We start from the raw sequence: 25,211 nt of genomic DNA, 5'->3' as shown, positions 1-25,211 counted from the left end.
GGCTGCCAGGCAACTGGTATTGATTAAAAGGAAATAAACATGACAGCCTCCATATACCTCTCTCTTCAGTTCCCCTTTAAACCACAGCTAATGAACGTCAATGAGAATTTAAAACTTAATTTTGATCCACGATGCGCTAAAGCAAATATGATCCTTTTCGTTCATATAATCAATTCAAAATTATTTCAAGAATCTTAAAGGGAATGTCCAAGCAAAATAAAAAAATGAGTTTCACTTACCTAGGGCTTCTACCAGCCCCATGCAGCCATCCTGTGCCCTCGTAGTCACTCACTGCTGCTCCAGTCCCCTGCTGGCAGCTTGCCAACCTCGGAGGTCGGCGGGCCGCATTGCGTACATTTTTACGCATTCCCGCTAGTGCAGGAACATTAACACATACATTTTTACGCGTTACTGGTTCAATGCGTAAATTTTTACGCATTGAACCAGTAACGCGTAAAAATGTATGTGTTAGGCCTCGTTCAGACTATACACGCTGCCGTGCGCATTTTGGCAGCGCGTATAGTGTGCGACACGCAAGAACGGTAGAAGGGCATAGACAGCCCTTCTACCGTTCCCATCATATGCGCTGCGTGGCAGCGCGATTGCGCTATCGCGTGCTGCACGCATTTTTGGGAATCGCAGCGCAGATCCCATTCATTGTAATGAATGGGATCTGCAGCGCAGCGCATAGGAGCGCAGATGGCGTGCGATCGGACGCGTTGCGTTCCAATCGCACAGCCATCTGCGCTAAGTGATGTGAACGAGGCCTTAATGTTCCTGCACTAGTGGGAATGCGTAAAAATGTACGCAATGCGGCCCGCCGACCTCCGAGGTCGGCAAGCTGCCAGCAGGGGACTGGAGCAGCAGTGAGTGACTACGAGGGCACAGGATGGCTGCATGGGGCTGGTAGAAGCCCCAGGTAAGTGAAACTCATTATATTTTGCTTGGACCTTCCCTTTAAGTTTAACAGTCATAAAATCTTATCATATAATAAAATCTCAAATGTAAATATGTCAACCTTTCAGTTTTGATATTGGTTTTATATTCTTACAGTACTAACTCCCAAACACACTTCATACATTACCACTGTGCAGCTTCAAAGGGACCCTGAGCAGCTCTTAAAAATTAAAATCTGCACTAACCTGGGGCTTTCTCCAGCCACCTTAGCCCACCAAGGTCCCTCGGCGCCCCCTCCGTGACTCCACTGGCGGCTTCGTTAACTTCAGTTGAAATCCTGAGCACCTGCGCATGCGTGGCTCGTCATGGGCAGGAGGCTTACAGCAACCTCATCGAGTCGGGTGCGCGGACGGGTTCCGCATGCATAGTTGCTCATGATTTCAGCTGAAGTCGTCGGGTTCACAGAGCCACCAGCGGGACCAAGGAGAGGACCCAGAGGGACCTGCTCAGGGTCCCTTTAACCTCCTTGCCGGTTCAATTCCTCCGGCAAGGAGGCAGCGCTGGAGGTTTTTTTTCGTTTTTTTTTTTAAATCATGTAGCGAGCCGAGGGCTCGCTACATGATAGCCGCTGAGCGGCGGCATCCCCCCACCCACTCCGATCGCCTTCGGCGATCAGAGTATGCAGGAAATCCCGTTGAGAACGGGATTTCCTGCAGGGCTTCCCCGGTCGCCATGGCGACGGGGCGGGATGACGTCACCGACGTCATGGACGTCGGGACGTCATAGGGAATCCCGATCCGCCCCTCAACGCTGCCTGGCACTGATTGGCCAGGCAGCGCAGGGGGTCTGGGGCGGGGGGGGGAGCGGCGCGGCGGATTGCGGCGGATCGGCGGCGATCGGAAGTTACAAGCAGCTAGCAAAGTGCTAGCTGCTTGTAATAAAAAAAAAATTATGCAAATCGGCCCAGCGGGGCCTGAGCAATCCTCCTGCACAGGTTACCCCGAACTGAGTTCGGGATAACCGGCAAGGAGGTTAAGAGAACCCGAGGCGGATTTAATAAAATCTTAATAGGACACAGAGGCATGTTCTGTGCACAATGAAATGCTTCTGTGTCCTCCTATTGCTGCCGCCAGTCACCCCCGGGCTCTGCTGTCCCCCCGATAAATAGGGCAAGGCTATTGACAATCTGCTTGTCTCTAGCATGGTTTACCTGGCAGCTTGTCAATCAGTTTTTCCCACATTGCTTCCCCCGCCTCCTCCATAGCGTGGCTCGCCCTGCTGCTCCTCGCCTCCACTAGCTTCCTCCAATCAGAAGCTAAGCCGTGAACCAGGAGTACTTCTAGCGGCGGCAGAAGAAGGACACAGAGGCATGTCATTGTGCACAGAACATGCCTCTGTGTCCTATTAAGATTTAATAAATCCTCCTCTGGTTCTCTTTAAAAAAAAACAAAAAAACTCTCTAGCACCACCTACAACAACATTTGCGAATGACAATTTGCAGCTTTATGGTGCACAATGTACTTTTTGTGCCAGCGAGAACACCGAAGTGCAATTCTCCATTGATTGTCATTAGAAGTGCGTCACACAACGATTTCAGTGTGATACAGTTCAGTGACCGACAGGGGTTCCAGGCACCTAATGTCTTGCACACAACGTGCAATTTCTCGTCAGGTCGAATCGATAATTTCCGATAGGTCCGATCAAGTTTATGATAGTTTTTCTGATTAATTTTCGAATCACTTCTGTATTCAATTGATCGGAATCCTGATTGGACCCGTTATCACCATTCGAACTGTCGATTTTCTGGGAAGTTGCATGGTGTGTACCAGGTATAGATAACACTCAGCTGATAACAAATGCCTCTGTCAAGAATCAAGCGTACGTATAGCAGCCCATCTTCCCCCCAACACCTCAGCCAGAGAGCGAATAGCCTGGCGGATCAATTAGGCTGAAAGCATTGTTTTCCTCACTCGCTCCGTCCCCGCACAGCAACAGAAGAGGGCGCTAGCCTGCAGGCTAGCTACACGTTTGTACAGCCTCAGCCCTGCAGTGTCGCCTGAGGGATCGGGTCCCAATCCGTCAAGCGATATGCCTTGTATGTGTGTACAAGGCTAAAAGGTTTACACACACACCTTCAAATTTTGTCGTCAGTAAGGATTGGGACATAAACCCTAAGGCCTCTTTCACATCTATGAACGTGTGCAGGAGCAGTTTCCTGCACGCATTATATGCCTTGTGGTGTGTCGTCAGGAATCTGCGGTGCGACACAATCAGTGGCCGTAGCTATTAATAGTACCAGACGGAAAAAGCCTGCTCTCAGGTGCGTTGAACCGCAACGCACCGAAACGCAGCGTCGGGTGTGAAAGGTAAAATGAAAGTCTATGGACTTTCATTTTACCTTGGTTAACGCAAAGAATTGCCTTTGCGTTGAAACGCTGGGAAAGGGCAATAGTGTGAAAGAGCCCTTAGGTCGATAGTTTGGGGTATGATGTTATACAGTCACAACGCTAGCTTCCAGGGCTTTCGTTTTTTCCGTTATTTTAGTACTACCAGATAAACCGTAAGCACTGCCATTTGTGTCTCAGAAACATTTCTCTTCTTTTTTTTTAACAGTCAAATTTTATTAATTTTAAGCACATAAAAAGATACAACACTGGTGAGAACACCAGAACAACCCCCCCCCTACCACCCTATCCCACCCTCCCCCCACCCTACCACCCTATCCCACCCTCCCCCCACCCTCTCCCTAGTGCATCATGCCATCAAGAGGAGATTATGAGGAAGCCAGGGGGTTGACCCCAACGTTAGGCGATAATCATATGTTGTTAAACCACAGTATCAGGTGTGTGGGAAGACATGTACTCAGACCATTGGAGCCAGATTTTATCAAATTTCAGGGGACATTTCCTGTTGAGGTAAGTAAGTTTATACCAGATCATAGCTTTATTTATTCTTTTGAACCATGCCTTCTTAGTAGGAGGTTGGTCAGAGAACCATTTGAAGAAAAGCTCCCACCGGGCATACAAACCGAGGATCTTGACCAGTGTAATCTGGTGGTTGGATAGAGTGGCGTCAGTGTAAAGACCCAGGAGAAGGGATTTGGGATCCGTCACAATCCTCTCTCCCATAACTTCCGTTATAGTTTTAGCTACCATACACCAATATGTTTGCAGTTTTTCACAGGACCATATCATATGGAAGAAATCTCCCTCTTCCCTCTGGCATTTAGGGCATAATTCAGACTTCTCCGGGAAGATTGCATGCATTTGAATGGGAGTACGGTATATTCTGTAAACCAATTTAAGGTGTAAAAATTTATCAGTAGCTGATATTGTAACTCCCTCCATACTAGATAGGACCTCCTCCCATTCACCGTCTTCAAGGGGACCCACATCCACCCCCCACTTCTCTCTCGCTTTAACCAGCCTGGGTATAGACTGAGGGATTAGCCTGGAGTACAGTTCGGATAGGGGTCTGTCTAACTGTTGCCTTATGCGAGGGCCCTCTATACAGTCTGATTCCCAGGTCCAGCGGCAAGGAAACTGCTGTTGCCAAGCATGTCGGACCTGAAAATATCGGAAAAGCATATTATTTGGTAGGCCAAATTTAGATTTAAGTTGGGCGAATGTGAGCAGGGTACCTGATGGAGCAAGATGCGTTATTTGCTTGATTCCGTTGCTCGCCCAGGCCTGTGGGTCTGGAATAGAGGTGAAGTGGGGAAGGTGAGGGTTGCCCCAAAGAGGGGTGTACGGGGAGAGGGTGCCCGGACCCCGCCGCCCAGCCCTAGCAGCCTCCCAGGCTCTGATAGTAGTTTTCATGGGGGCTGTGATCAGAGAGTATTTGTTGGTCCCTCTGAAGGGGAGATTTGTTAGGGCCTCATAGGATCCCATAACTGCAGCCTCCAGTACCACTGCCGTGTTGCGTTCATCCTGGGAAAACCACCAGCGGATGGTTACCAGGAGGGAGGCCAAGAAATACTTCCTGAGGTTGGGGAGGGCAAGACCTCCACCATCGAGGGGGAGCTGCAGGGCGGAGAGCGAGAGACGTGGAGCACCCTCACCCCATATGAAGCTAGAGGTGACTCGGTCTATCCTATGGAAGAAAGACACTGGGATCCAGACAGGGGACTGCCTAAACACATAATTGAATCTTGGCAGGAACAACATCTTGAGGAGGTTGACCCGTCCCACGACCGAGAGCGGAAGAGTTTTCCAGGCCTGGGCCTTGCGAGAGTAGTGATCTAGGACTGATTGGACATTAAGTGTAATATAGTTGCTGAGGTTCCCATCTATAATAATGCCTAGGTATTTAAAGCTGGATACCCAACTGAGCAGAGGATGAGGGGGTTGGGAGGCAATTTCTTTGTCTATGGGAAATAGAAGGGACTTATCCCAGTTGATACGGATTCCGGAGTAGACCCCGAAGAGATTAAAGGGGAACTGAAGAGAGAGGAATATGGAGGCTGTCCTGTGTATTTCCTTTTAATCAATACCAGTTGCCTGGCAGCCCTGCTGGTCTATTTCTCTGCAGTAGTATCTGATTAAAACCAGAAACAAGCATGCAGCTAGTCTTGTCAGATCAGACTTATAAGTCTGAATCACTGAAACACCTGATCTGTTGCATGCTTGTTCAGGGGCTATGGCTAATAGTATTAGAGGCAGAGGATCAGCAGGGCTGCCAGGCAACTGGTATTGTCTAAAAGGAAATAAACATGACAGCCTCCATATACCTCTCTCTTCAGTTCCCCTTTAAGAATTTGCAACGCTGCTGTTAAGGATGAGTCCGCATCGTTGAGAAATAAAAGCATATCATCCGCGTAAAGTGCCATCTCTCGACCAATCTCCCCACTCTAAGCCCCACCACCCCCTCCGCTAGACGGATTTGGATGGCTGCTGGCTCGATTGCGAGCGCAAATAAGAGAGGTGACAGGGGGCACCCCTGGCGGGTACCCCTACTAAGTGGGAATGGATCAGAAATTGTATCGTTAGTTTTGATTCTAGCAGCTGGAGAATCATACAGCAGCCTCACCCATTTAATGAACTTTTCTCCTATTCCATACAGGTGGAGAGCCTCCCATAGGTACGGCCACTCAACCGAGTCAAACGCCTTTTCGGCGTCTAGCGTGGCGATGACTCTATTCCCAGAACCGTCTCTTGGCAGAGATAGGTGGGTGTGCAGTCTTCTCAGATTGATGTCCGTACCCCTGACAGGCATAAAACCCGTCTGATCTGGGTGAATAAGTGTTTCAATCACCTGGACCAGCCTCCTGGCTAGGACTTTGGCCAATATTTTTATGTCTACATTCAGTAGGGAGATTGGTCGATAGGAGGCACATCGGGTAGGATCTTTATCTTTCTTGGGAATCACCACTATAAGGGAGGTTTTCATGGAGTCCGGCAGTGGGCAGCCGTTCTGCATGGAATTGAAGTGTGGGGCAAGCGTTGAGCTTATTTCTTCCTTGTACATATTATAGTATTCCGCAGGAATACCGTCTAGTCCAGGTGTTTTACCTGTTTGCATGCTAGCGATGGCCATTTCAACCTCGTCTTCTGTAATATCCCCGTCTAGGAGTTTTTTTTGTTCCGCTTCCAGTCGTGGGAGAGGGACCCCCCCCAAGATATTCCATGAGCTCATGCAAAGTGTAGTGGGCTCTGGAGGAGTACAGGTCCATGTAATATTCTCTGAACGTATTATTGATATCAGGGGGCGTAGTATGGGTCTCACCTGCATTGTCCACAACTAGTGGTATGCTGGTTTTAGCTATCTGGTCTCTAGCTAACCACGCCAGTAGGCTGCCACAGTGATTCCCCTGTTAAAATATACGGTGAGTCTGCCTAAGAAGATACTTCCTAGTCAGGTCCACTTCCATTAAATTAACCTTTCCCTGAGCCGACTTCCACTGTTTAAAGCCTTCCTGGGACGGACAGCCAGTAAATGCCAATTCCTTAGTTTTAGCGTGATCGATTGCTTGCATGAGTGAGACTTTGCGAGTATCCCTGACCTTTTTAATGGATGACCTGTAGGCACCCCTAATATATGCCTTAGAGGCGTCCCAGACTACATCTTTTGAGCAAGTATCTCTATTTATATGCCAGTATTCTGACCAGGCTTTGCTTATTTCTCCCCCCCACCTCCTCATCATGAATCCAGTATGAGGATATTCTCCATGTGATGAGGGACCTCGCGTTCCCTGTAGCCAGAGACAGCATAAGAGGAGCATGATCCGAAATGGCCCAGGGGAGGCGGTCAATATCCCCCAGCAACGGGAGAACATCCTGGGACACAAAAAAGTAGTCCAGTCTGGACATAGTGTGGTGTGAGGATGATTGGCATGTGAACCCTTGCGCCGTTGGGTGTTTCCACCTCCAGGCGTCAGTTAGCATGAAAGCATCTGCCCAATTGCAGAGGTCAGGCGAGTGTCTACTCCCTGTAGAGGTTCTATCAGAGGGCTGCATGGTGAGATTAAAGTCTCCAGCCAGAATCACTTTAGCTGAAGGGTATTTGGCAATAAACGGCATAAGTTCATAAAGGACAGTAGAATCGGCTGGAGGAGGAAGGTATATGCTTACAATAACATACTCAGTTCTATTAAAGTTAGCATGCAGTATCACAAATCTGCCATGGTGATCCGTCTTAACCTCAAGGATCTCATATATCAGGTTTTTGTTAATGAGAATACACCCCCCCCTAGAATAGGAGGAGTAGGTAGCATGATAATGAGCGGCGATCGAGGGTTTCTTAGCCGTGAGAATGAGACTACCCTGAAGGTGTGTTTCCTGCAATAGACAAACCTGGGGTTTATACTGTTTTAGGTAATTAAAAATGAGCGAGCGCTTGATTTTATTATTTAGGCCCCGCACATTCCACGTAAGGAGAGACAATCTTTGGTTATGAGACATGCTTAAGGCGTGTACCTGATATATGAAGTGGTCGGGTAGAGCCCCATAACAGATTAGTTCCTGAGCAGCATGATGCACTTATAAAGCCCCCATAAACCCACCCTGTATTCCCCCCCCCCCAACATGAGAATACTTTATCCCTAAATCCCCAACACATAACTTGCTTGTCAAAACGTTGGCTCGGCTTCACTCCGAGCAGTAGCGTACAATATGAAACACAAGGTAAAATAACAGCTCTAATGTTAATAATAAAGCCAGCAGCAGGCATTTCTAGGATACCGAGGGTATGACTCCGTACATAGCATATGTGAGGATATACAACCGTCTTACTGACTGCGTACAAATGCTCTATGGCACCGCAGATAGCAACTGCGTAGCGTCCATGTCCAAAAAAGCAAAAATAGAGAGGGCCTGGATTGGACATGTGGGAGCATCGTGGTCGCCATAACGCTAAGGGCCCTGAACCCCGCTAGTTATCGAGAATAAGGAGAGGCAAGGCAGGGGTGCTGTCTCATTTCAGAAGCTTCAGGGGGCAGAGCCAGTAAAGGTATAGTAAGTATAAACAGGCAAACTAAAGGACGAGGTACCTTTATAAACGATAGAGAGGGTAATATGGCACCCTTGCTTGGGTATGTTCAGGCCTTCCACACACATGGCGAAACACGCCTGCTCCCATGTTTCTTACAGCAGAGTCAGAGGCCCAGGCCAGGTGGGTACAAGAAGCGGCAGCCAAGGGCCAAACTGGGATCTAAGTCCCGGTGCATATTAAGAAAAAGGGGTGAAGAAAGGATATAAGCAGATAGTACTTATCCTGGACGGGCCTCCAGCCACGAGGCAGCCTCCTCCGGAGTAGTGAAAATGCGGACCGTCTCGCCGTCCTCCACGCGTAGTTTAGCCGGAAAAATAGTGGCATACTTTATCCCTTTGTCTCGGAGAGATTTTCTCACCGCCAAAAAAAGGATTTTCGAAGGCGCTGTGTCTCGGCGGTGAAGTCCGGGAAGATGAGGATAAGGCCATTCTCGTAGTGGAGGTCGCCGACCCGGCGCGCCTCCCGTAGTACCAGGTCTCGGTCGCGGAAATTGAGGAGGCGGAAGATGAAGGGTCTTGGGCGTGCTCCAGGTGGGGGCCTTTTGGCTGGAATTCTGTGGGCCCGCTCCACCATGAATTGCTGGGAGAAGTCAGCATCTGGGAGCAGCTTTCGCAAAAGAGCCTCTGTGTAGGCCGCAGTATCATCGCCCTCGATTCCCTCCGGGAGGCCGACGATACGGAGGTTATTGCGCCTGTTCCGGTTCTCCGCATCCTCCGCTCTAGCCACGAGAGTGCGGACTTGCTTTTTCAAAGTTTGGATATCTGTTGAGTGGGTAGCGGAGGTGCGCTCGATGGCGGTGGTTCTCTCCTCGACCTCTGTCAGGCGGGTGCGTATCCGGGTGAGGTCCTGCCGGATCAGCCCAGTATCTGCATGCACCTGGTCGATCTTAGCTGAGATCTTTTCGTCCAGCTTGGCCAGGGCTTCCAGCAGGGAGGGGCGATCCTCCTCCTCTAGCGCCGCCATTGTCTGGATAGCCTTGCTGCGTTTCTTGGGAGCAGGCGTTGTTAGGGCCTCCAGGCCACGTGAAGCCGCCTTAACTGCAGCTAGATTGCCGGAGTTCTGCTTGCTCTTCCCCCGTGACATGCGGAGGAGTTCTCCAGGGTGTACCCGTTGCTGAAAGCGTGATCGGAGTCAAACTAGAGCTGTTCAGGAGAATAAATTCAGTAGGCTAGCTGCGGAGACTCGGAAAGCACGTCTTCTCACTCCGCCATCTTGACCACGCCCCCGAAACATTTCTCTTCATTCACTGTGCTGTCACCAGCAACAGAAAGTGTAGAAATGTCTCATCTGTGAATATAAAAGTCCCCAACAACTCGTTTTGAAATCTGATAAAGTCCTGAGGTGGCCACTAACAGTACAGTTGGGTGAACAGTCGTTTACAAAACTATTATTCGTATGAACAATCGGAAATGATCATTTGGGACCACTAACTGACAAAAATCTCCTAACCAAACCAATTAGATTCATGAAATCGAACCAATTTTTGGATCGATCCCATCAATCTGATTGGTTAGATTTTTGGTTCCAAATGTTCATTTCTGATTGTTTATACGAATAACCGTTCGTAAATGATCGTTAGGCAAATTATATCGTTAGTGGGCACTTTTAGGCCCCTTCAGACGGGCAGCTGAAAGACAGTGAATTCACCACCTGTCAGCTGCTCTCCTGCACAGGCGGAGCCCTTGCTATTAAAAGGAGATCTTATCACACTCACAGGTATAGGCAATGTATAGCAATACAATCTGGCAAAACTGCAGTTCATTCCACTTGTAAACTTCAACTTTTAAGCATTAACTGCGCTCTCCCAGTCATAACTGGAATAAAACCTGCAAACCAATGCTATACATAGCGTGTCATGAAAGCTTCAGCACATAATTCCCACACATGTCACTTGCAGGTGACAAACGTGCTCATACTCGACCTCAAATCCCACAATACAGGAGGCTCACCAGATATAAACCACCTCGTTTTTCAGGTGGGGCTCACACTCAATATGTCTCTCGCAGTGGATTTCAGCGGGTCACAACAATAGAGCTCTCATACTCATTTCATACTCCTATAATCAGTATCAAACGTTTTATTTCTCGGTAAATAGCAGAACATAAAAACCATCATCACAAGTTTTAAAATTTGTTTCTGCGCTAAATGCACACTAAAGTTCTCCTTTTTTCAAGCTCAGGCGATTTTTTAAATCGCCCACAAACCGCTAGTGCAATGATTTCCTATGGGAGAGTTCACAGCTGAGCGGTTTGTTTCCAACCCACTTAGCAAAGCGGTGCCTGTACCATTTTTGAGGCGTTTTTGCTATAATGGAAGGTATAGGAAAAACGCAAAATGCTCACAAAATCAATTTGTGCAGCGATTGCGTTCGCGTTTTAAGAATAAATACTTGTTTTGTATTATATGTAATATATTTATTCTTTTCCGGGTCAAAGAGTTCACTTCCTGGCCAGGAGTGAATTACAAATCCGCTCTGAAAAGCGCTTTTTACAAAAACGCAGCGCGCAGTGGAGCGCCGGGAGGGGGAAAAAAAACAGTGCATAAAAACGCAAAACGCTTGCGTTTTCGTTTTTAGGTGTAAATGGGGCAGACTTCCAGCGGTACAATAGTGTCCCTCAAGTGGTGTCTCTCAGGGCCCTGGGGTGAAACAGCGTGGCTGCATCCTGCTTACTTCATAACCCTAAGGCCTGTAAGTGCGCATTTATTGCACTTTATTGTGGGTTTTGAGGAAACCACAAGTATGAACACGTTTGTCATCTGCACTTGGAGGATAGTGATGGTCTTACGAATAGTGCCGCTGTTCTTAATCATAATTTTGATTATGACTTGCTGGTCGTGGCAGAGATAGATGTGTGGATGGTTAACTTACTCATCTGCTACCTAAAGCTGGTGTGCTCCACATTGCATTCACTGGCGATCCACGTCACTTCAATGCTTCCTGGTTTAAAGGAGGAAGCATGGGAGTGACATAGCTGCGATGGAACGCGACATGGACTACATGAACTATAAGCGGCAACATAGAGGTGGCCATACATCCGATCACCATCCGATTCGATTATTATAATCGAATTAGATGAAAATTGGTGCCGCCAAGTGCATGCCCGACTAACAAAGTGACCAATTTCGGGATGAAAATTGGTTGCATTGTCGATCGCACATGCTGCAAGTGTCAGGCCGAAGTTGGTCAGCCGGGTGTACGGTGGCTGATTTCGGAACGAGGGTCAAAACCCCGCTGATGCCGCCGTAATGTGAAACCCCCTGATCGAACGGGAATCGACCTGCAGTATACGGGCAGCTCCGACAAAGAGACAAATTTATCTCTAATCAGATTTATTTAGAGATAAAATTTGTCTCTTTGTTGAATCTGCCCATCATCTACAGGTGTATGTCTACTGTAAGTTAACCCTCCTCCCCCCATATCTGCCACGGCCAAAAAGTCAAAATCACAATTACAAACGGCAGGGATATTCGTAAGCCCATCAGTATTGAGGAAAGTGTGTGTTGCAGCTGTCAAGACAGTATCACGCTACTTATAGCATTGTTTTGCAGGTTTTATGTCGGTTATGACCCGGAGAGTACAGTGGAGGTTTTGATAGAAAAACCACAGTGAACCCAGGACGTTTATACTGATTTCTTGTTTCAGGTTTTATTTTTTTGTTTGTTGGTTTGTTTGATTTTAGCGTTGAATGTCTATTTCGTGACCTCTTTTTCTGAGTGGTGCAGCAAACATTGCAATAAGTGTATTCCACTTGCTAAGGGCTGGTGCACACCAAAACCCGCTAGCAGATCCGCAAAATGCTAGCAGATTTTTAAACGCTTTTTTTTATTTTTATGAGGCGTTTTGCTAGCGTTTTGCGGATTGCTGCTGCGGTTTTCAGTATAGTAGATTTCATATATTGTAAAGCTGTTACTGAACAGCTTCTGTAACAAAAACGCCTGCAAAACCGCTCTGAACAGGCGTTTTTCAGAGCGGTTTGCGTTTTTCCTATACTTAACATTGAGGCAGAAACGCATCCGAAATCCAAAAAATGCCTCACCCAGGCATTTTTCGTTTCTGCAAAACGCCTGCCGCTCTGGTGTGCACCACCCCATTGAGATACATTGACCAAGCAGATCCGCAGCCGCAAGCGGATCTGAAAACGCCCAAAAAGCCGCTCGGTGTGCACCAGCCCTAAATGCATTAGATTGTAAGCTCTTCTGCAGAGTAGGCATGATATGGATGTTCAATATAAATACACTGGAAGCACGATTGCATGCAAAATTGTGCATACTTCAATTTCCACTCACTGTGATTGCGCAGTGAACTGTTGGGTACAGAGCCTGATTGCACCAAAAATCGTGCAGGCCAGTAATTACAATTAGAAGAAAATCAAATCGCACAAGTGGAAAAACAGCACCGAGATGTACATGTTAGGGTCCATTCGCGCTCGGGCGCAAAGCACTGTTGCACAAGTAATCCTATGGGATTACTCTCACTACAGCAATTGCGCTGCCTGCTATTCTTGCCAATCGCAAACACGCTGCATGCATCATTCATCATTCACTGGAATGAGAATCGATAAACACAATCACTGAGTGAATCGCAGAACAGAGAAGGCAATATCGATTTTGCATTCTCACGTGCAAACGGTGCCTAAATTACTGTTGCAATCACCAAAACACTAGCAATCTTCTTTTTGGAGCGGATCGCAGCAAGTGGAGAAAGGCTTTGTTCACATCTAAAATCGAAGTTCTACCACTAAGAAAAAAGGGGAAACCATCCTGGGCAAGTATAAATCTCTGTAAAGCACCACTCAAGGTGCATAAACACGTCAGATAAAAGTCTTTGGAAAATGAAAGATCACAGACCAATTTTACCCCCTTTCATGTAGTATGAGAGCCATACTCTACACAGTCTATTCTATGGAGCTGAACTCCACATCAGAAAAAAATCATTGCAGGATGCTGCACACACAGATGCTGTACACATTCAACAGATCAGTATCTGCAAAAGATCTGTTCCTGCAAAAGATCCATTCCTGCAAAATGCATTTATAGTCTATGATATCTGCAGATCCTCATACACACCTTGTTTAATGGACATTCATCTGCAGATCAGCCAATTATCTGCCGATCTGAAGATCCAACCTGGTGGATCTGATCTACAGATAATTGTCCGTTAAACAAGGTGTGTATGAGGTCTGCAGATATCATAGACTATGAATGCGTTTTGCAGGAATGGATCTTTTGCAGGAACAGATCTTTTGCAGATACTGATCTGTTGCATGTGTACAGCGGTCTTTGTGTGCAGCATCTTGCAAAGATTTTTATCTGATGAGGAGTTCAGCTCCATAGAATAGACTGTGTAGAGTATGGCTCTCATACTACATGAAAGGGGGTATAATTGGTCTGTGATCTTTCATTTTCCAAAGACTTTTATCTGACGTGTGTACCCACCTTATGTCAGATCTCTTGTGAAAAACTATTTTTATTACAACAAGCTAGGTACATTTAAAAACGATTAAAAAAAAAAACCTCCCAGAGGCTGCCAATTATAATTGATATTCTCCCCCACCCATAATAAAAATAATAATTAATAAATTCAAATTTAATCTCTGATACTCCAGTCACTGCAGGCACTGAAAGTGACCATGGGAAACTATAAGTGCTTTAAGGGCCCGTTCACACTTAAAATCGCAGAACGCCGGCGATTACCGCCGCCGTTTTGCGGGAGTGATTTTCCCGCTATTAGCGCGGAAAAAAAATCACTGGACACTGTGGCGGTTTTGGAGCGATCGCGATTAGCGTGCTGTGCACGCAAACCGCGGAACGCTCGTCGCCGGCAAACCGCTGCATGCAGCGCGGTTGCAGTTATCGCTAACCTCAACCGCGGCAGTGAGAACCCTGCCACTCGCTACATTGGGCTCTATTCTCAAAGAGCAAAAATTTCCGCAAAATTTTACCGCTATATTTCCGGCAGCGGTAAACCCCGCATTTTTTCCACATTCACTCATATTTTCCGAATGTTTTCCGCATGCGGGAAAAAAGATGCAGAAAAAGCTATTATTCATGCGGGAATCATGCGGTAAAAAGGTCGCATGAAAAAGTGTTTCAGGGCTCGTTTCCACTATCGCGAATCCGCATGCGTCCAATGCATGCGGATTCGCACGTGGTATGCAAGTGGATGGGCCTGTTTCCACTGTTGCGTTGGTGATGTGCGTTTTTTTGAGCAGTGAAAAAACGCACAAAAGAGCCAACGAATTCGCCTGAGAGTGGAATGCCTGCGAATCGCATGCAATGTATTTAATAGGGAAATCGTTTTCCCCATGCGTTTTTTGCCACGAATTCGCATAGGTAGGATGGAAATTCACACAGGCAGTGACATGGTTAAAATCGCATATACCCTCACCTATGCGAATTAGCATGTGAATTTGCGGGAAAAAACGCATAGGGAATCGCATCCGCATGCGATTTCATCAGCGGTGGAATCCAGGCGATTCCGCACCACAATAGTGGAAACGAGCCCTAAAAAAATAAGTGCAGCAAGCACAGCCCTTAAAGAGAATCTGTATTGTTAAAATCGCACAAAAGTAAACATACCAGTGCGTTAGGGGACATCTCCTATTACCCTCTGTCACAATTTCGCTGCTCCCCGCCGCATTAAAAGTGGTTAAAAACAGTTTTTAAAAGTTTGTTTATAAACAAACAAAATGGCCACCAAAACAGGAAGTAGGTTGATGTACAGTATGTCCACACATAGAAAATACATTCATACACAAGCAGGCTGTATACACCCTTCCTTTTGAATCTCAAGAGATAGTTTATTTCCCCCTGCAGTTATCTTCCACTGAAGTGTCAGGCTGTTTCTTCCTGCAGAGTGCAGACAGCTCTGCCTGTATGTAATTCCTCAGTATGTGAAAGCCCAGCCAGCTCAGCGGAGCATTTATCCAGCTTGTAAAAGATAAGAGAGAAGAGAGAAGCTGCCCTAATCTAAATAATACACAGGCAGTGTGCAGAGAGGGGCCTGGAGGGGGGAGATGCATCACAGAACCACAACACTGAAGAACTTGGCAGCCTTCCAGACACAGGCTGACAAGTCTGACAAGAGAGAGATAAGTTGATTTATTACAAAGATGGTGATAGTAGAACGTGCTGCAGTAAGCCAGAACACATTAGAATAGCTTTTGGAACTTGTAGGATGATAAAAAACAGGATGTAATTTTTGTTACGGAGTCTCTTTAAGCCTCCAGACTTCATTAAAGTCAATGGGATGCGAAATATATCACCTACTACTTGTAGGTGATCAAAAAAAAAAAAATATAAAAAAAAAATCTGTAAATAACGACGAAATGATGTGCCTGAACATTTTTGAGAATTGATTTTTTATTGCGGAAAATACTGACTTTTGCGGAAATTTTTCCGCATGAATCCCGCACTTTTACCGCACTTTTTCCGCATGCGGAAAAAACATGCGGAACATTTTGAGAATGTCAACTTGACGGTATTTTGGTCGCAAACTTCCCGCATGTACTTTACCGCATGCGGGAAGTCTTTGAGAATAGAGTCCATTGTGTAGCGGTTCTTGCAGAACCGCTAGCGGTTTGCCATGAGCGGGAATCGCGCGATTTCGCTCAGGTGTGAACGGGCCCTTAGTGCTGATACAATAGGTGCCAGTGCCTAATAAGAAAAACAAAACAAGGGGAAGTATGCGTGCATGCCCACGCCCCCCCAAAAAAATGCGGGCGTGCGCATACACGCATATGTGCATCAAACAATCCAATGTGCCATCACTGTCCGTCAGTGCAAAAATATTCAAAAAACTTCTCAAAGCTGTGCCAAGAAGGGGCACATATGCGCATGCCCACTCCCACACACAAACCAGTGGGTGTGCGTATGCGCACAGGTCCCCATACGTAACAAATATGTAAAAACAAATAAACACAAAAATATAGACAACAAACAATTCACATATATGTGCACAAATCCCTCAATGGCTATCATTCATAAAGCATTTCCGCATGCGGAAATGCTTAAAACAGCTGACTTTACCAACCACGAAGCTAAATCTGCATTCATAAAGGCTCTTTATTATTATTTAGTATTTATATAGCGTCGACATCTTACGCAGCGCTGTACAGTATATATATATATTGTATTGTCACTAACTGTCCCTCAAAGGAGCTCACAATCTAATCCCTACTATTATCATATGTCTATGTATGTATTACGTAGTGTAAGTACTGTAGTCTAGGGCCAATTTAGGGGTGAGCCAATTAACTTATCTGTAGGTTTTTGGGATTATCGTAAAAAATGTAACAAAATGTTAATTCATAAAGATTAGAGCAAGCGGTGTGAGGTCGGGAAGTACCGCTCCCTCTGATGTGGCGATAACAATGTTAAGTGAATGGAGACACAGACCTCCCAGGCAGCTGCAGCAGAGTGGAACACGGAGAAATGTATCAACTCGGCAGCTTACTGTGCTTCTGCAAGCCTACCGCCTGCCTACAGACAGCCTGACAGCCTAGTTCGGGGAATCTCCGCACTGCTATCGCAACTGGATACATTTTTATGAATGAGCAGCCAGAAGTCTAAAATTCCGCCAGCTGTGTTTTCCCGCATGGATTTACTTTACCGACAACCCTTTTATGAATGATAGCCAATGTGTAACCAAGGATTCCTCCCTCTCCATGCAACCCTGTCTAGGTTTACAATCACAGATGTGCTAAAGTAGTGTTAAAAGTGCCTGCTTACCAGAGAAGAGATGCGTGGGGGGCCCGGGGTGATGCCTTGTGCGGGCGCAGCTAGCAGCTGCTTCTGAGAAGGCACATCTAAAAATCGAAATCACTGACGCCAGCGATTTTCAACTTTTTGGACTAACCCCCCCCCATCCCCCCCTCCCAGTGCTCCACTGCGTGCTATGATTTTGTGTTAAAGGGACACTTAAGTTAAAAAAAAAAAAAAATGAGTTTTACTCACCTGGGGCTTCCAATAGCCCCCTGCAGATGTCTGGTACCCTCACCGTCTCCCTCCGATCCTCCTGGCCCCGCCGGCAGCCTCTTCCTGTTTCGGTGACAGGAGCTGACAGGCTGGGGACGCGAGTGATTCTTCGCGTTCCTGGCCACAATAGCGCCATCTATGCTGCTATAGCATATATCATATACCATATAGCAGCATAGAGGGTGTTAATGTATCTAAACACGATCGCGGAGAAATCGCTGCACTGCCCACTGATTTTTCCACGGGAAATTGCGGAAAAATCACTCCCCCAAAATGCCGGCAAAGTGTGCATGAGGCCTACCATTGTAGCAGAATTGCCCCGAAAATGGTACATGCAGCACTTTGCTGAGCGGAAAGCACACAAAATGCGCCGATAGGAACTGTCCCATAAGGAATCATTGCACAAGCGCTTTTAACCACTTTACCCCCGCCCGTACGGATTTCTCCGTCCCTTTTTCCATCCTTTAACCCCCAGGGACGGAGAAATACGTACTTTCCGCGTTCCCGACGCTGTCCGCGCTCCCGCTCGTAAACACGCCGCCCGCCGCTAGTAAACACGCCGCCGCCCGCTCGCCCGGAGATCAATGAACGGGAAAATCCATTCCCGTTCGTTGATCTAAGCCCCACAATGATCCGCTGCTCTCCTATGGGCAGCGCGATCATTGTGAGAAAAAACGCACGTGTCCAGCCTCCTTATACTTCCTCCAAGCTTCCGGAAGGACGCTTGGAGGTCGCATTAAAGGGAAGGTTCAGGGAGGGGATTCAAAAAATAAAAATAAATTTCCACTTACCTGGGGCTTCCTCCAGCCTGTGGCAGGCAGGAGGTGCCCTCGCCGCCGCTCCGCAGGCTCCTGGTGGTCTCCGGTGCCCGACCCGACCTGGCCAGGCCGGCTGCCAGGTCGGGTTCTTCTGCGTTCCATTTCCTGGGACTTCTGCGTCCCACGACGGCGCGCTGACGTCATCGGACGTCCGCCGGGCTGTACTGCGCATGCGCAGTAGTTCTGCGCATGCGCAGTACAGCCCAGCGGACGTCCGATGACGTCAGCGCGCCGGCGTGGGATGCAGAAGTCCCAGGAAATGGAACGCAGAAGAGCCCGACCTGGCAGCCGGCCTGGCCAGGTCGAGTCGGGCACCGGAGACCACCGGGAGCCTGCGGAGCGGCGGCGAGGGCACCTCCTGCCTGCCACGGGCTGGAGGAAGCCCCAGGTAAGTGGAAATTTATTTTTATTTTTTGAATCCCCTCCCTGAACCTTCCCTTTAAAACAAAAAGTTACTGTGGCCATCTTGTGGCCAAATAGTAAACTACACCCTACACATTTTTCACATACTAATAAATGACTTTTACACAAAAAATTAACTCATTACCTCCCACACTCCCCATTTTTTGGGGGGGAATTAAAAAAAAATTCAAAAATTTACAATTAAAAAAAATACATAAATAGTTACCTTAGGGACTGAACTTTTTAAATATTTATGTCAAGAGGGTATAACACTGTTACTTTATAAACTATGGGCTTGTAATTAGGGATGGACGCAAAACTGAAAAAAATGCACCTTTATTTCCAAATAAAATATTGGCGCCAAACATTGTGATAGGGACATAATTTAAATGGTTTTATAACCGGGACAAAAGGGCAAATAAATTTCATGGGTTTTAATTACAGTAGCATGCATTATTTAAAAACTATAATGGCCGAAAACTGAAAAATAATTATTTTTTTCCCCACATTTTTCCTATTTTCCCATTAAAACACATTTAGAAAAAAATAATTCTTGGCATAATGTCCCACCTAAAGAAAGCCTAATTGGTGGCGGAAAAAACAAGATATAGTTCATTTCATTGCGATAAGTAATGATAAAGTTATAGACGAATGAATGGAAGGAGCGCTGAAAGGTGAAAATTGCTCTGGTGCTCAAGGGGTAAAACCCCTCAGTGGTGAAGTGGTTAAGGCGTTTTTAAAAATCGCCAACGCTCAAAATTAAACAGCGAAACACCCTACGTGTGAATAAGCCCAAAGAGCCTACAAATTAAAGTTTCTGAACCCGATCATCCAGAAACAATGACAAGTGTGTGTGAAACACCAGACTGCAATTAGCTGCTGACCAGACATGCCCAGCAATGATTCCCATACCCCGACACTGTGCTTGGATTAGGCCCAGCAGGCAGCCTGGGAAGCTCGGTGTGGGGATTGTTCTATATGGCCCCGTGAATGGCAGTGGCTGGAAAAGGTGTGCGCTGACACATGGAGATAAGTGACTCCTGGTGGGGGAGGGGCTTTATAGTATCAGGTGCGTGACGGGCCGGGTAACCCGGTGGTGCACTACCTTCTGTCACTCACCGTTATCTGGCTCGCCGTCCATCGTGTGAAGAAGAAGCCGGTGTGACCCGGTGGCCTCCCGGACTGAAGCGACACTTGTGTCCCACAACTCCCCGCCCCCTTTCCTCACTGATACAAGCAGCAGGGCGTGTCTGGACGTCTGGGAGTGGCTGGGAAGCCGTGCACGCTGGTTGTGGGAAAGGCGTGTCTCTAGCAAGGTGTTACGCAGGTGCTCGCTGTAGGAGGCTGTTTGTGCTGTGGCTCCATTCATATGGCTGTGCCTGGAGGGAGCTTATTTACTGACACACCACACGTCACCCACAGATGCATAGAAGCAGTAGTACTGTTGTTTTGTTCAAAACGTCCTCCTGAGCTGTCTGGTCTTGACGCTATGAAAAGACATGTTATTTTAGTCCAAAGTGAGAGGGTTATGGGAGCTCCAATAAGAGGAACTGTAGTGAATGTCATATAATAAATAGAATTGCTCATTTTATTGCAATATTAATTTATTGATTATTTAGTCAGTGTTTGCCCATTGTAAAAGCTTTCCTCTGATTTACATTCAGTAATTTATCAGTGGTGAGGATATCTTTGTTCTGCCAGGTGATCTGTTCAGAATGTTTTGTTACTGAGAATTCTATGCACAGAGGGAGATATTGTTTGCTTAGCAGTTGGAAACAGCTGTTATTTCCCACAATGCAATGAGGTTCACAGACAGCAAACTGTCAGGACCTTGGTCATGGGATCACATTGTAGGAGGGGTTTCACCACAATATCAGCCACTCAGACCCTCCTAAAGATCTATTTGAGAAAAGGTAAAGATTCCTTGTGGGAAAGGGGTATCAGCTACTGATTGGAATGAAGAGCAATCATTGGTTAAAGTAAACCTGTGCCTTTAGCAAAAAAAAAGTCAAATACTTACCTTGTTAGAGGGAAGCCTTTGGATGCTCCACAGGTTTCCCATGTCCTTGTCAAGGCCACTGCCGCTACTGCCAAGGTCCCTTTAACAGTTGCGTCCATACAGAGCTACTATGCAGGTGGGAGTCATCTTACACATGCTCAAATCTATTTGACAAGCCCTTGTCGAATAGGTTAGGCTAGAGGGTCTCATTGCTGGAACAGTGAGGTTGAGGGGGACAGGCAGTGGTGTAGCTGAGGAACTTACACGGGGCCCCCAAACCATTTGACGTATAACAATTCATATGGCGCAATACCTGGCAAGGGCATCCACATTATTACATTTACGCCCTGTGAGGGGGGGGATTCACACAGTGTAGACATTTTAGGTGTGGCCCCAAGTTGATGTAACTGTGTCCAAGCTGAAGTGAAGCATGGCTATGTGGCAATAGGTCAAGAGATACATGTCCTACAAATACCAATTAAGCAGCTTGTCCAATCAATAAAGAAGGCAGCAGTATATCTCCCAAATAGCATCTAGGCAAAATATGCAGACATTTCTTGCAAATAACATATTTAGGGAGCATGCATGACTCCCTAGTAATAGTCCACCGTGATAATAGACCTCCAGTAATAGCGTGTCTTTGATATAGTGCTCTCATTAGCAACCACTTCCCCCAAGTAGTGTTGGTGAATGTAGGGTCATTTGCACTCTATGGCCCATATGCAATTAACTTTTTCTCATTAGTTTTCTCCTAAGTGATATTTTCAAACTTGTCAATAAAATGCCTTTTAAATCACCTGTAAGCTAGAAAACACTTAAAATAGTTTTGATGGTATTTTTACACCTACTTTCTGGTAATTTTTCAATTGCAAAGTGCTAAAATCTTATTGTGAACAGAAAATGAAAAAATTATCTCCTAGGAGAAAACTCAGGAGAAAAAGTTAATTGCATATGGGTCTATGTACCTAACAGTTGTACTTACTTGCTATTGAAAAAGACTAATTTACTATGTAATGCTTTTCAATTTATGTTAAGGACTGCTTGAGAAAGGTTTTGCTGAAGCCCAAAATGGTCTGGTGCCATCACATTATCAATAATGTGGAACATGAACCTAACCTTGTCAATCGTAATGTATTTGTACTAATTTATTTGAATAAATTAAAGAGCTTTCTCACTTGAAGACATTTTTTTTTTTGTTATTTTGGTAAATCTATGCTCTCTATACTGAGTTGTAGGTGTGGTGTGTTAAAGCTCTGAGAAGAAGTAGTTACAATACTGCCGGCCGTCAGGGGCGTTTCTAGGGTCCTTGGAGATCGGGGGCACCTGTGGGCACTACCGTAGGTGGGGAGGTATATTGGCGTGGCCATGTGGTGAGTGGGCGTGGCCATGGGTGGCGCCAAATGTACATGAACTTAGCAGCGGTGTAAGCTACAAATAACGGGCCTGCCCATTGAAAAATTGGATGGAGCCCCCTGTCCTTTATTTAGATAATTTACAATCAGTAAAGGCATAGATCAAAGATGTATACGCTCATACAATTTTGATTGGTCAATCACTGACCAATTTTACCACCCCCGTGCAGTAAGTGGGCCAACAAACAATGAATTTGATGAACAGAGCTAAAATTGGCTAATCAAAATTGTATGTGTGTACCAGGCTTTACAGCTAATACTGTATATACTGAAAGTAGCAGGGATCAGCATACAATACAGCTGGTTTACAATCAGTTAAGGCACAGAGTAACACCTTACACTGTACACACTGGAGGTAGATCAGCACACAGTGCAGGCACTAGAGAACAGCGTATACTGTAGGCAGCAGAATTCAGCACACTGCAGCTAGCATGCCGAAAAATATGAGGATCACGTTGTGCGGCGCGCTTGTTGTGCGGCGCGCTTATCGCGCCGCACCAAAAAATGGGTGGGCCATGGACCAGAATGTGGGTGTGGTAACGGGTGGAGACAAATTTACATGAACCTAGCAATGGTGGGACATTAGATTAGGACAGTGGTGGCGAATTTTTTGGAGGCCGAGTGCCACTTATCTATCGCAAAGTGGCAACAGCAATTTAAACGAAATACTGTATAAACGTTTTAACTCATACATGAACATTATGGAAAATCCAAGTTGAAAATAAACTGTGAAGATAAACAATTTCATCCATCCTACTCCTGAAAAATTTATTCAATTTTTTAGAACCTCCCACTTTTATTTTCTGTTTTAAAAAGCTAAAAGAGTAGGTTTAATGCTATTGTCTCATATGATAAGGATTCAGCTTTTCCCATAGTCTCGCAGTTAGCAATCATGTGACCCCCAACAAGACAAATTCAGCAATCATGAGGCCCCTATCAAGACAAATTCAGCAATCATGAGGCCCCCAACAAGACAAATTCAGCAATCGTGAGGCCCCCGACATGACAAATTCAGCAATCGTGAGGCCCCTGACATGACAAATTCAGCAATAGTGAGGCCCCCAACATGACAAATGCAGCAATCGTGAGGCCCCCAACAAGCCAAATTCAGCAATCATGAGGCCCCCAACAAGACAAATTCAGCAATCTTGAGGCCCCAACAAATCATAAGGCTCCCAACAAGACAAATTCAGCAGTCATGAGGCACATAAATAGACAGCATTTCACATAAATAGGCAGAATGCCCCCTTAATATGGTAGACACCTCTCACCTGGCTTCTGAATTCTTCTCTACTGGCTGCTGTGCCTGGCAATACTGTTTTTGGCTGGATTAGGGATGATGTGTGGGCTGAAAGGCCTGGCAGTGATGCTGTGGCCGTTGCTGTGGCTGGGTTGGCTGGCGGTGATACTGTGACCTGGCTGGCAGTAATGCTGGGCTGTTGAAGTAAATGCTGGCCTGACTGGTGGTGATGCTGTGGCCTTTTTGACAGTGATTCTGGGCTGTTTGGCTGGTGGTGATACTGGGCTGGCTGTCCTGGATAGTTTAGGTAGTGACAGGTGCCCCCTAGTTAAGGTACCGCCAGGAGTCCCCCAGTTTAGGTAGCGACAGAAGCCCCCCAGTTTAGGTAGTGACAGGCGCCTCCCAGGTTAGGTAGTGAGTGACAGGGACCCCCAGGTTAGCTAGTGAGTGACAGGCACCCCCCAGGTTAGGTAGTGAGTGACAGAAGCCCCCCAGGTTTGGTAATGAGTGACAGGTGCCCCCCAGGTTAGGTAATGAGTGACAGGGACCCCGAGGTTAGCTAGTGAGTGACAGGCGCCCCCCAGGTTAGGTAGTGAGTGACAGGCGCCCCCCAGGTTAGTTAATGAGTGACAGGGACCCCCAGGTTAAATAGTGAGTGACAGGGACGCCCAGGTTAGATAGTGAGTGACAGGGACCACCAAGTTAGATAGTGAGTGACAGGGACCACCAGGTTAGATAGTGAGTGACATGGACCACCAGGTAAGTGAGTGACAGGGACCCCAGTTAGGTAGTGAGTGACAGGGACCCCCGATAGATAGTGACTGGGACCCCAGTTAGGTAGTGAGTGACAGGGACCCCCGTTAGGTAGTGAGTGACAGGCGCCTCCAGTTAGGTAGTGAGTGACAGGGACCCCCGTTAGATAGTGAATAACAGGGATCCCAGTTATATAGTGAGTGACAGGGACCCCCGTTAGATAGTGAGTGACAGGGACCCCAGTTAGGTAGTGAGTGACAGGGACCCCCGATAGATAGTGAGTGACAGGGACCCCAGTTAGGTAGTGAGTGACAGGGACCCCCGTTAGTGAGTGACAGGGACCCCAGTTAGATAGTGAGTGACAGGCGCCCCCCCGTTAGGTAGTGAGTGACAGGGACCCCCGTTAGGTAGTGAGTGACAGGGACCCCCATTAGATAGTGAGTGACAGGGACCCCAGTTAGATAGTGAGTGACAGGGACCCCAGTTAGATAGTGAGTGACAGGGACCCCCGTTAGATAGTGAGTGACAGGGACCCCAGTTAGGTAGTGAGTGACAGGGACCCCAGTTAGGTAGTGAGTGACAGGGACCCCCGTTAGATAGTGAGTGACAGGGACCCCAGTTAGATAGTGAGTGACAGGGACCCTCGTTAGATAGTGAGTGACAGGGACCCCAGTTAGGTAGTGAGTGACAGGGACCCCCGTTAGATAGTGAGTGACAGGGACCCCAGTTAGATAGTGAGTGACAGGGACCCTCGTTAGATAGTGAGTGACAGGGACCCCAGTCAGGTAGTGAGTGACAGGGACCCCCGTTAGATAGTGAGTGACAGGCGCCCCCCGTTAGGTAGTGAGTGACCGGGACCCCCCTCACCTCGCAGCCAGCAGACCTCGATCAGCGGGCGACCCGACCAGATACAGCGGACGCTGGGCGCACCACGCTGTATATGCGGAAGTGATGTCACTTCCGCATATCAGCGGTGTACGCTAGGTCCTAGCGCCCACTCTATCTGGTCGCCGCTGATCGAGGTCTGACGCTCTGGCAGCGTGGACAGCCGGGGGGGGGGGGGGCAGCGGCGGCCAGGAGGGGACAGCGGGCAGTGCCGGGCACCCCTGGGAAAGAGATCCGGGACACCCCAGGACAGATTGGGGGCACGTGCCCCCCAAAATAGGGCTAGCGATGTCCCTGCCGGCTGTTACAGGTACACAGCATCCCAAACTCATATTTTGGGG

At 47.2% G+C, this 25,211-nt stretch overlaps 1 protein-coding gene across 1 annotated transcript in view; it reads right to left on the bottom strand.

The window, feature by feature from the left end:
* TMC7 (transmembrane channel like 7) overlaps nt 1-19,965 on the bottom strand; it is a 90,722-nt gene extending 70,757 nt beyond the window's left edge. The window contains exon 1 of the mRNA XM_068244748.1: nt 19,701-19,965. Coding sequence (XP_068100849.1) covers nt 19,701-19,950 — 250 coding nt within the window. The 5' untranslated portion in view covers nt 19,951-19,965. The remainder of the gene's footprint in view (nt 1-19,700) is intronic.
* Between the last annotated feature and the right edge of the window lie 5,246 nt (nt 19,966-25,211).

This window comes from Hyperolius riggenbachi, chromosome 7 (assembly GCF_040937935.1).
Source record: "Hyperolius riggenbachi isolate aHypRig1 chromosome 7, aHypRig1.pri, whole genome shotgun sequence".
NCBI lineage: Eukaryota > Metazoa > Chordata > Amphibia > Anura > Hyperoliidae > Hyperolius > Hyperolius riggenbachi.
The sequence above is the reverse complement of the archived record's forward strand: the minus strand, read 5'-3'. Positions and strand labels throughout refer to the sequence as shown.